Source organism: Strix aluco, chromosome 8, assembly GCF_031877795.1.
Source record: "Strix aluco isolate bStrAlu1 chromosome 8, bStrAlu1.hap1, whole genome shotgun sequence".
Classification (NCBI taxonomy): Eukaryota; Metazoa; Chordata; class Aves; order Strigiformes; family Strigidae; genus Strix; species Strix aluco.
In genome coordinates, this window is record NC_133938.1 from 30,944,390 (window position 1) to 30,956,985 (window position 12,596).

General features: G+C 45.3%; 1 protein-coding gene across 3 annotated transcripts in view; it reads right to left on the bottom strand.

The window, feature by feature from the left end:
* The window catches only part of SOAT1 (sterol O-acyltransferase 1), a 28,819-nt gene extending 18,547 nt beyond the window's left edge, over nucleotides 1-10,272 (bottom strand). The window contains exons 1-2 of one of the 3 annotated variants that reach the window (XM_074832976.1): nucleotides 10,192-10,272; nucleotides 6,690-6,823 (exon numbers count right to left, since the gene is read on the bottom strand). In XM_074832976.1, coding sequence (XP_074689077.1) covers nucleotides 6,690-6,813 — 124 coding nt within the window. In that variant the 5' untranslated portion in view covers nucleotides 6,814-6,823; nucleotides 10,192-10,272. Of the gene's footprint in view, nucleotides 1-6,689; nucleotides 6,824-10,153 lie in introns of all 3 variants that reach the window. The other 2 variants (XM_074832977.1, XM_074832973.1) reach the window with 2 other exon arrangements.
* Nucleotides 10,273-12,596: the final 2,324 nt, after the last annotated feature.

Genomic DNA, 12,596 nt, shown 5'->3' on the forward strand with positions numbered 1-12,596 from the left:
CACAAGCTATAGACTTAAGAACCGATCAGCAAAAACAGCCTATTACTTAGCAGCCTTGTAATGTAAGAACAAAGATATTGCTTAACACCATGAGTTTTTGGCTGCATGCAAAGATCCACTTCTACAAAAATAGAATTCCTGGTTGCTAAGCATCTCACCTCCAAGACAAAAAAATTACCTCAGCATTTAAGCTCCTCATACTGTTACACTTGCCGAACAGCAGCACTTTGGAAAATATTTTGAGAGAAGAGTGTAAGATACCACTAGAGAGTCCCTTGTCCCACTCAGCTTGTGCACTTTGCTGGTCTCAAATGGATTCCCCCCATCTCTCCCCCAGTACATTAAAAAAAAAAAAAAAAAATCCACAAGCAGCAGAACTGTATCCCCTTCGTATCATCTCCACTCCTCACTGCACCACTTCACAATTGTATTCAAAGCCCCCTCCCCCTGTTACTACTACCCTAAGAACCACCTTGTGTTTACCTGCCAGAAGACAGACCAGACAGCTGTTGAGCTCAAAGCACAACTAGCCTTTTCCTACAAAAAGCCTTTTCCTACACAAATTGTGCTCAAAGCACAACTAGCCTTTTCCTACACAAATTCTTCTTTGTGTCTCTTATCCAGCTGCCTGTCTTCAAGACTCTATTAAGGTTGCTTGAAGACGTCCAACATGGTCAAAGAGGACAGGACACATGAGACTTAAGGGACTGCACTATTTCCTTTGTAAGCTAAGCTAAAAATAAGTAACCACTGCTTTGACCGTATATTTCCTGTCAGATCTTTCATTTGGAGCCTCTGTTATTATAATTACCCAAGAGTGGCTCACTTTGGAAATAAAACACCCTTTTCAAGTGACAAGGCCTTAAAGATGGCTATAGTTTTACAGATAACTAATGTACAGCTTTAATGGTTGTACAGGGGACAAGGCCAGCCTCTGACCTGCTGACATAACTGCTAAATTGTATGCAGTGTCCCTACTATCACTTTATTCGCCCACACACCAGTGTGTACGCACAGACTAGACTACAAACACAGCATCTTTTAAAAGGCTTTAAAAATCAAGATCTCTGGCCTTAGTATATGCACCTCATATAACAAAGTAAAACCACCTGTAAGCTTGTTGCTTCTTTTCCAGAACAGAGTCTCCTGTAGAAGAAATCTCACCCCACAACAACTCATTCTGCCGTGTTGCATCGCCCCATAAACTCAAGCTGCATCACAAGGCAGAAACCAGAGAACACAACTCATCATCTTCGTGAATCATTCATCTTCTGTTGTGCAAGCTGCTACTGTTCTGTGAGGTCATTCGAGAAGAGAATCATCACATGATTTTGAGTCTAAAAGGACTTGTGCACTGTGGAGAATCTAAATCTTGATTTTCCTTTGACACTGAAGAGACTGGATCCCCCTGTATCACTTTAGCATTGCAACATCATTGCAAAAATGGACTCGAGGCTGCACAAGACAAGCAAGCACATCTCTGCATTTAAACCAAGATGGGATGTGCCTTAAGAAAACAGGAAATGTATTTAAAGTCATAAGGAAGAAAATCTTCTTTGAAGACTAGTATGAAATAGCAGCAAATTTTACAGGAGACTGAAGCAGCGTTTGTTTTGAAAGAACTTTGCTCACAGGGAGTTTTAATTTAATGGGAGTTGTGTTCTCTTCCCATCCCAGAAGACATTGATAAGATCTTTAGCTGACCACTTGTCTTGGGCTTGTAGAAACTGATCCTTGTAGGATGTGACACCTCTGCACATCCCAAATTCCAAGCAGGTTCAAGAGTCAGAAATAAAAAAAAATTAGCAATTTAAATGTAAGCTTTATTTCCATAGGAAACCAGGCTAGTGAAAGAGCACATGAAGATTGAGAAAACTTCTTACTGTTGAAAACCTGAGCAACTTAAGTTTCACAAAAGATTTACAGACTATCTTTCTTAAAGGATCTCACTGTCCCTCTTTCAACCTAGTCTTGTACATGTTACAGACAAGTAACATTTGAGATGTCTAGAGAAGTGTCCCATTCATACAATCTGTTAGTGTTGCAGCTTGGGATCCAACAAAACCAGCCTCCACTCAAGACACTTGCCAGTGCTCTACTAAGCAAGCTCTCAAAAATTAACTGTGTTAAAAAGGATTCATTTTATTTAACCGCTACAGCCTGCAATTACCACCAAGGGCACAAATGGGAATAAGTCATTTGAGTAAAGCTGTGGTTTGTGTGCAGCGTTACAGTTCCAGCCTGTAGTGACTTCACCCGCCACAGAAGCTGCCTGCAGTCCAGTGCTCTGAGCCATCGCCACTCAAACTGTTCCTGCATTGTGGCAATAAGTTTATTACTGAGCAGTTAGAACAATCCTGAGAGACTACTGCTATCCAAATCCCTGCACAGCATTCAAGACAAAAACGCCTCTTCACAGAAAAGCTAGGAAAAGCACATGAACAAACTTTAGCTTATTGCCACATGTGCTTCAAAAAAAGACACTTCTTACAGCCAAGCACACCACCCACAGTTCAGAAGCATTTTCCCCTAATGATGTCAGGATCTGTTTAGCTTCAGGATCTTCATGGAAAGTCACAGATACAAACTGTACCCAGTACTGCCCTTCTTTTAAAGGGCTTAAAAATATTATCTTCATTATTTCTTGATCAGACATCTTATCATTCAAAAGGTTAAAGCAACACAGGCAGAAGGATTTCATTACTGTCAGATACCTGGATTCAAAGGCTCCTCTCTAAAAACACCAAAAATGTTATCTGAAGGAAAGCAATGTTAAAGCCAACCTAGCGCAAGGCCACTGTAGAGAGAGGAAGTCTTCCACACCTGCTACAATACAACATATGTTAATAATTTGATGCTAATAAGCCTTAGTCTTACTTATAGTAATTTCTTTGGCCACTCAGCAGATAGAGGCAAGTTATGACTAGATTGCTCCCACAACTCTGCTGATCTGCTTAAAGAATGCATTGGCCGTAAGTCACCGTGCTGTAGTTGGGCAAAGAATTCAGTTTAAAAAGTTGTTTCTGCAAGGACACAGGACCCAAACAGCCTCTTCACTAGCAGGAGGAGGCACCAGCATTCTGTACATCATGTCACCATGTTCACAGGCTCTTCACAAGCAACTGCTCAGCCTTCCCCAACCCCACAGGTTGCAAAACATGAGAGTGCCTAGAATTACCAGAATCCAGCTAGTCTCAGACAAGACAGCTCTGTTTGATCCACCTCCTGGAAACACATCCAAGATACTCAATTCAAGCAGCTTAATCCCAAATTCACTAATCCGTAAGAAAGAGCCTGTTGATACAATGAACACCTATTGCTGAGTCAGACAGCAAATCCTAAAGCTTTCCAAACTGCTCCCTGTTTTAGAGCTCCCTCCTCCTCCATCTATCAGCAGGCGCATGCAATTCATGCAGCGTCATGAACTTTTGCACTGAGAATGATCAATAGTAACCTCTTCATTGGAAGATAACAACCCCTTTCTAAGATCAGCGTTGCCAAACAGGCTTACTCACACCAGACAAAGATATGCCACATAGCTTGTTTGCAGATCAGTCCCCAGAGACACTTCTAATGCTTTTCTGATTTCTGAGGAAACAAGGTCAGACTCCAAAACCATCAGTTTTTTGTTTTGGATGGTCTAATCTTCACAATTTAGAGGCACTCCAATACAGGCTTAAGAGCCATGTCCTCTCAAACCTTTTAAGACCCTCAGTTTCCATTATGCTCATTCCAGGTAAGTTTTCCTGCAACCGGTACTGCTCAACAACCCATTAAGCAGAACAGTTTTGTATTTCTTTATGTATCTTCAGCTGAAAACACCTAAACCTAATCTTAGTAAAGAAGCCCAGCTTTTGACAGGGGATTACTGCTGCCTAGATCACCTGTTGACTCTATGCCAGGACCAAATTAGTTGTTTGACTATGACACTGGAGCCAATTGAGGGAGGCAAAGTGATATACAAGACTGAAGTTCAGCTACTCTGTCAAAGTAAAATTACAAGCAGAATGATTACAGGATACAAACACATCAAGGGACAGAAGAATTTTTCTGGCAAATCTCAAAGCTATGAATATTTCCACATTGCTATGAAGTTGGGGGTACGTAAGTCCAAACTAGAACTGAAGCAATGAGGCAGTTTTCAGAAGCACTGATGAGGCAAGAAAAAAAAAATAACCTAAACTGTACAAATGGAAGAGTCAGACCTAACATAACTCTACAGCCAATACACAGATTAAAATTATTCCTCTGAGCAATTTCAGATCAGCCAATGCATTTGAGTTTTAATGAAGAAAGGATTAATGGCCTAGAAGTTTCTGTAGAAAGTTCACACATGTCTGCAAACAAGTCAAGTGGCCCTTGACACGTTAACTCTTAAGTTGAAAAGTAGATTGTGTTTGCTAATCGGGGAGGATCAAGGGTGGGAAATCACATTAGCGATTTAGTTTTTCTACACAAATAATTGCCACAAAGACACTACATATTTACTTGCATACGAGATACTGTCTTGACCTGGCCAAAATCCCTTGATCGCAATAAGTACGTACATTGTCTAAAATTCTACACAACACCCAGTGTTAAGATGCTACAATATAAAAAGGACATTGCCAGACAGCAGATCATTAGCCTCATGCTGCCTTTGTACACGTCAGGACTAATGCCTTAGAAACAGCTATTCAGAAGTGAATAGCTAGGGTAAAAGAAAGTGAGAAAAGAAGTCTATAGCTACTTCTTTTGAGAAATTCTTCCACCTCAGCTGCGCTTTCACAGAGAGCCCTACCTAGTTATGCAAGCATACTGGACTACATGAAGAGGCCACTACTTGGAACACACGGACACTTCAGCTTTCTAAAGCTTCAACCTTTATGTCACAGAGATGCTGATCTAACCCCACTGTATGGAGGAATTCCTGACCAGAGGGATGCATCTTCCTCCCAGGGCTATAATGTGGTCAGGCATCAGACTCATGCCTTCTACCTCTCTGCGGCGTTCCTGCTGTCCCCATCACTGTGCCGAGCAAAGAGTCTGCAAAAACTGGTGTCACAAAGACCTGAGTGTTACTTCTGCTGAATTGGCAGCAACCGTGGAAGGTAAGAGGCACCTGATCTTACCCAACCAGGATTCCTCCCCGCTCTCCTTGCTGTCCTTCACTGCAGTTTGTACTGTATTAAAACACTGCATTGGTCTAAGCCAACACACCAGGCACACGTACACACATGAAAGCTCAGTACACTTTCAAGAGATCTACCCCAGAATGTTTACTTGCTATGCACCCACAGTAGCTCACCTGCGGTGACATTATGATGCCTTTCAGAGTTATTAAAATGAAAGGCTTTTAAAGACAGGCACACCCACCTATCAAGTGATAATTATCACAGCTCTTTATTTTTTACCCAGAAGCTTGCAAGAACTCAAATTCATGCATAACAGTTAAGGTGTTTCCACAGATGAAAAGGTCAAAGTCTGCTTCTAAACCCATCATAACTGAAGTAGCCATCAACTCCATGCAATGTTCTAAAAACAGCATTACTGGAACACTCCCATTTGATTCAATTCAAATGATGGTACCACCAACAGCTTAAAATCCCAGTTCTCCGGGTAGTTTGTGGGATGGCTTTCTCTCCAACGTATTTTTTTGCAAGAAGAAATCTGACCTGTCCTAAACTTAAATTTGCTCCAACTCCTGTTTCAGCTGAAAGTAGTACTATGAAATACTGACAATATTCAGAAGCATACCAGTAAGAATGATGTCCTTGACTCACTGGCACCAGGGTTTGGAACTGATATTCATGTGGAACATGGTGATAAACTAGTTTAGTTTTTTTGCTTATTCTGTCTCCTGAAGAGAAAGGAAACAAGCTGCAATTTCATTGCTAACCTCCTTATCACGGGGCTGGAATGTGGCACAGCATAAGCCAGGAATTAGAGACAGTTACAGTGCCCACAGAGTCCACAAGCAAAACCTCTTATACTGCCACACAACTACCCCTGAAACTCAAGGGATGGGACACAGGCAGCAGCAGTGCTTCTACAAAGCCAACTATAAGCCACATAACTTTTAAGGTGACCACAGTACAAATTAATACAAACCCAACTGTTTATTGTTCTATTTTATTACAGCCAAGGTTGAGACTGGATAGAAGGAAGCTATTCTGACATTAACAGAGCCCCACAGGAGCAGAGAATCATTCCTTCTGGCATCCTACCTCCATCTGTCTGTCAGGATGTATACACCAGCTTAGCCTGGAATGTTAAAGACCATTTTGTTCAATCTTGAGGAAGTCACATACTTAAAGCTTGTAAAGGAAGCAAGATGAAGTCCCCAGAAAAAGCATTTACCAGGATTACTCAAAACAGTTGTCAAGATGCATCTGTACCACTTAAAGCATTAAAGCATCTCCTCACACACGTTTGTCCTGCGACAATTAATCACTTTCTTTACTCTAGATCCCTGTAAGCACTGCAGTATACAGCCCCTGAGGAGAAGCTCTGCAGGACAGCATCCAAACAACCTAAGCCTGCTGAAGAAGAGCAGCAGGTACACAGGGAGCTCCACCTTGGCAGCCTTTCTACAAGCACAAAAGCTGAAATGAAAGAGCAAAGAGGCAAGAGCCATGAGCTAGAAAGGACACCTTAGAGGAGATCACATGCCAGAGATGCAACTCATCCCCTGAGCAAAAGAGTCTCACCATTGCTTGAATTCTGAAATGACCTCTCGCTCTCAGGTCTCCTCTGCGTTTCTTCATTCTCAGGGGTCTTGCAGGTTGTAGTGGAGCCAGACTGGCGTTTTCTTACACAGTCTTCACCTGCCATTGTTGCCTAGCTAGACCAGAAAAGGACAGCAGATAATTAATGACAAAAAATTCATTTACTCTTTACATTGTTCAAGAATAAATTTACATAGTCTTCTTTACACTAAAGTTAGACTTTCTTCCCTCCGTTATGAATTCAGAGCAAGGGTAGGGGAAATTAAGCACACACTTGTATTAGTCATTTACTGTGGATCACACTCTCTCCCTTGCAGCAAGCAGTAAAGGAACAAAGTAACCAAACAAGTTCCCCCACCACTACCAAAAGATCTCCTCACCTCCCTCCTCTCCCTACAGAACTTCTTAAGCCTTTGTGAAATCTTTAAAAGACAGAAAAGCCCATGCAATGCTTTCCGATAGTCAGACAGCAAAATTTGTCTTCTGAGAGATCTGGCAGGTTTGTTTTACAGAGTCACCTGCATTACTTTTCCTGAGCCAAGCTCCTTACTGTCAAGTTTTCAGCTCTTACTGAAAGAGCAGCTTCCTCAATAGATCCTTGTACTCTGCTTGGCCAGACAACAGTTGCACTGCAAACCTCGGAAAAACAGGAAGAGAGAACCAGGTTTGAACTACGCCAGATTCAATGACAAAGGTCACTGCTGGGGACAGAGCTGCTAGCAGGGAACACCTGAACCACCACAGCCAGGCTGAAAACAAGAAATTCTCAGTTACTGAAAAGGAGAGGAGGAGATTTTAATCTGGTCATGAAGTGACACTCCAGCACACTCTCCATGAGCTCAAGAAGCTCTCAGAGATGTAGCTACAACCAGAGACAATTCTCAGAGCTGGACTCCCAGAAAACCACACCGGCATGCATAAAACCACATTTTCAAACAAACACTTCTCCTTTTTTACATATCTTTTTCACCTTGGCACAAACTCTTAAATATAGATGTGTTACACTACTAGCGAACAGAATACACACACCAGCATAGATGAGCTGTCAGAGACAGGCAAGGAAAACTCATGCACTTGTAGAAAAACTAAGAAGGCAGAACATCATTATTTAAGGATGGATTTCCTCAGAATACTAAGACTGGCACTTCTGCAAAAGGGAAATAAGACCATGATCTGACCTCTTCAGGACTCAGCTTCCTATGTTTGTCCCTCTAGTAGAACAATTCTCCCATTCTCCTTTCTGGCATCACAGCATATAGGGGGAAAAACCCTTTTGCAATACCAAACAACAAATCACTAATTCAATCACCAACACTATTTCTTGCAGCACTGCCTCTCTTAGCACTCTCTGTCTCAAGAGATCACAGCCAGGTCTACAAGCTATAAAATAAAGACCACCAAAATGACAAACATCCCAGCTGGCTTTGTATACCACCTGATAGCTCATATTATCATAATTTACATAATCTAAAAAGCAGTTACATGAAAAACAGCAGGAACCAGGCAAGAATATCGTAAATCTTCCTACAGCAACTACCCTCACCGGCAGAGAAAGGTGGCTGGCAGGACATAACCACTTACCTAGCAGCTCTGTTACTGCTGCAACACTCCTCAATAACCCTCTTGCCTTTAAACACAAGTCAGTCACCATCATGAAGACACGACTCTTTCCCCCTCCCAGCCTTCCCACAAGGTTCCCAGTACAGACACGGCCACATGACCGTTTTGCCACCTGGGGCTTACAACTAAGTGGAGACCCTGGACAGGCAAACGTGTCAATCTTTCTCCTCTGACACAAGAGGGATGCCCAAGACCCTACCAAAGGATAAGAATGGATCACTCTGATCACACAATAGGGCCCTCTAGAACAGTGGAGGTGGAAATCAAGCTGCCTTATAAATTTGTACACTGACAAACTACTCCTTGAGCCACTAGCAAGCCTCTCCACTGTCTCCTGATCTAAGTTAAGTTGTTCTCATGAGCCACATCTGTCCTTAAAGGTTCAGGTTTTCCATCTCTAACAGAGGACCACAAGTTTAATTATTTTCTCAATATACTTTTCATCTTCTTTAAGAGGTGAAGGCGGCACTCCTTCCTCTCCAGTGCAGAGTGGTTAGAGTAACTCACTGAAAGGCTAACAGAAGGGAATTAAAAATAGTTTCAGGATAGGGGAAGGAAAAATCATGTTTTTCAAGGAGAAAATAAAAGTTAAAGCAATTAAAGAGTTGAATAACTCTTTAATAACTGAATTCAGATAGGCTGAGTGATCACAATAAAGCCTTTTTTACACCAAAACAAGAACTGTGCTAGGGGAAATTATGAAAACAAACATTTTCCTAGTCTAGTTTCCATATGAAGAGAGGTGTAACATCACAGTACCTAAGCAACTATCAGCACATGAATGTGTAAAGAGGGCATCAGGCCTGCCCTCTAATCTCTGCTAGAACTAAATCAATCATGAACAATGACAGGAAGACTCCAAAACATTCACCATCCCCTCAAAAAAGGAAATCACTCCTCACAATTGGTAAAGTCACTCCATTCACCCCACTCTGGGCACTTGCAGGACAAGCAGAACCACAAACGTGTCCCATTATCAGATTTCCCAACAGAAACTCCCTGATTTTATAGGCATGACTGCGTTATGGCACTCGTGAAAGGTCTCAAAAACCTTTGGGTTTCTCCATCTTCCCTTTCGAAACATCGGCAATTATAAGAATGCCTTAGGAGAAAGGCAACACCCTGTAGGAAGTACATCTTTGCATTTCAAACGGCTTGGTAGCACAGCGAGGGCACATCTACCTCCAATACTGCTTATGCTTAATAATAACAACCTTATCCCAACCTTTCAGACCTCCAAGGTTTTCCTTCGGCCCTTGGGCATCACATTAACAAGCAGACCCGGTGTGCTACGTCCTGGGTATCAGCAGAGCTCTTCACGAGCCAGGCAGATACCAAAACAAAGTTAAGGTCATTCCACGGCTTACCCGCAACGCGCAAACCACTCGGCAGGGGAAAAAAAAAAAAAAAAAAAGACGACGGAAACCTGCAGATAACAATGGAAGCTGCTTAAAGCACTGCCGAGGCTCCGAGACCACCAAGTCAGCTCCCTTCTTCACTAACTCCCTAGAAACAAGCGCGGAAGTCTTACCCGACCGTGCCCGCTGTCAGTGACGAGACCCACCCCCACCTCCCCCCCGAGCCTCAGGCCCTGAGGGCGCCCGGAGGCCTGCGGAACGCTGCCCCCCTCCCCCAAGCCGCACGGCCCTCAGGAAGGACTCCGGGCACAGCTTCCGCCCCTCAGCAGCCCCGCGCCGGGGGCACGCCGGTGCCGCCGGGACCCGGCCGGGCCTAAAGCCGCCGGCGGGACGGAGCGGAGCGGCTCCCGCAGAGGGAGGGGGTGGAGGTGCCGGCCGGGCCGGGGCCGGGGGAACGGCCGTCCTCACCCCGCGGGAGCGACACCTCAGGACGACCGAGCCACTACCTCCGCGCGCGCCGGCTCCCCACAGCCGCTTCCCGCCTCCGCCGCGCGCTCGCGCGCCGGGGCCTCTTCCCGGGGCTCGCGTACGTCACCGCGCAGAGGGAGGGGGAGCGGCGCCGCCGCCCATTGGCTGGGAGGCGTTCGGCGGGGGCGCGCGGCGCGGGGGCGGCGGGAAGCCGGGTGGGAGGTGGCACGTGAGGTGCACGTGGGGCGCGCCCCCCCCCCCCCCCCCCCCCCGAGTTTCCCGCCTTCCCCCCCCCCCCCGCCCCGAGCTTCCCTGTCAGGTGTCTTGGCGGGACGGGGCCGCTCGCCGCCACCTTATCCCGGTCCTCTCGAGGCGGAAAGCAAAGCGGAGGGAGAGGTGCCCCTCGTCTCTGGGGAGGCGGGATGCCCAGCCCACGGCCCTGGGCGGGCTCAGCACCCACGGGCAGGCTTGTCCTCGCCCTGAGGACCCCCCCCCACACACTCCCCCTTCTCCCCGGCACAAGGAAAACTTATTTCAAGGACCTGGGAGGACACAGAAGTCAAGGCTGGGAGGCCAGGAGGACCTGGTGGCTTTATCTGTCCTCGTCCTTGACAAGGAAGGCAGGGTTGCTCAACAAGCGCTTCCCCGGCGCCTGGGGTTCGGTACAAACGTGTCCTCCCCAGAGAGGTTCTTCAGCGAGGGCAAATATTTTTAAAAGGAAGTAAAAATGAAGTGCCTGCCAACTTGAGCAGCACCCCCTGCCCCCCATGAAGGGCGGGTTTGTGGCAAGGGGGTGTTCACCCTCACAAGTTTTGCCTTGGGGAGCGTGAGCTGCAGCTCACTGGTAAGGGGGGAGCCAAGAAGGGGTCCTGGCTGGAGCAGTCTCCTTCCAGTCCCGGCCTGCATTCCAGAGGGTCAAAATCTGGGTGAAAGGCTGGGGTTTGCACCCTCGCTTTCTCTCTTTCCCCAGGCAGACACAGGCTCGTGACGGACGGTGAGTCACAAGAACACGTCACCAGCAAACAAACTCTAGTAACCTCTTGGTAGCTGCACTTCACCGTGTAAATGGGAAAGTTTTCCCAAAGTCAGGAGAACTAAGCCACTAATTTCCTACCGGCAAGTACGTGTCTTTCCTTCTCCTCACGACTTCAGGGCTGTACCCTGCACGATACATACCCAGGAGCACCTTGAAAGGTTGTCCCAAACCAAGGTACAAAGCTGCGATGAGGTATTAAAACATTTCTATCACATTTCACCTTATCAGACCTGTTAATAAAACTAATTTTTTTTTGACCAACGCACGCTCGAGACACGCTCTTTTAAATGTGTAACTCTGCTGGAACTATTCAGAAGTTGTTTCTGATAATCTGTGGGGACTCGGAGCAGAGTCACCGACTGACACTGATTTAGTTTGCAGTGTGTGTTCACACTATTATCCTACCATCCATCTTTCATGCTGCTTAATAAGAAAACTCCGTAAAAATTAAAAGAAAAAAAAAAATCCTATCATTGCTGAAATGCAAATAGCTGCATGGGTGATAGCACCAGGAATTGTCACATAACTTTGCCCCTGTCCTTAAGAAGTCAATTTTAACACAATGCTGCTTAGAGATGCTCTCAAGTCAGGCTATACATGATCACTGGTGCCCTCATGTTGAAAATGCTGTGCCAGCTATTTACACTGAAGTGGTGCCAGCATCAGCTGGGTGAGCAAGTGGAAAAGCAAAAAAAAAAACCCAAAACCCCACGTCCAAAAGTTTCCTAAAGTTCAAAAAATTGTTGACGGAACTGTTTCATCAAATTAGTAAAACCCTAACTCTGGGTGGTAGAAAAATGAGATACCTTTAATAGGAAGAAAAGTGCACCTAACCTTCAGAGCTAGTTTGCTTGTCTTATTTTGGCCTTACAGAGGCTGTGGATAGGTGCCACCAGGTTTTATTAGCACCTCTTGACAAATCTCCCAGCCAAAGCAGCACAGTGGTCTCTCACCTTTTTCCTAGCAGAGCTGTTTCACAGTCTACCTTCCCTTCTGTTTAGAGGCAATTTACCTGCAGCTCAGCAAGGATGAAAAACAAAGCTCTTGTTACCTTTCTTCCCTCCCTTTACACAAGAAATTGGAAGAAGGCATCGCCACCTCTGCTTTCTGCCACTCACGCCCATTGTTTGCTGTTGTCTTCACCAGTTCAAATTGCTGCACTGTTTCATCAGCTACATCATTTACTCTGCTTGTCACCACACCGCTTGCAATCTCGATTTTTAGAGTGTTTTACATTAATCCTATGGGTTGCGTTGCTCAATGATTGCCTAACTGCAGCCGCTCCTGAGCACTCCTGCATGATTCACTGCGTGGTCGTTCCCATTTATTGACATGGGAACCTGTGGCCCTGACACACCAACTCTTTGCTTCAGCTCCACTTGCTCTCACCTACCTAGTGCCAGGCAA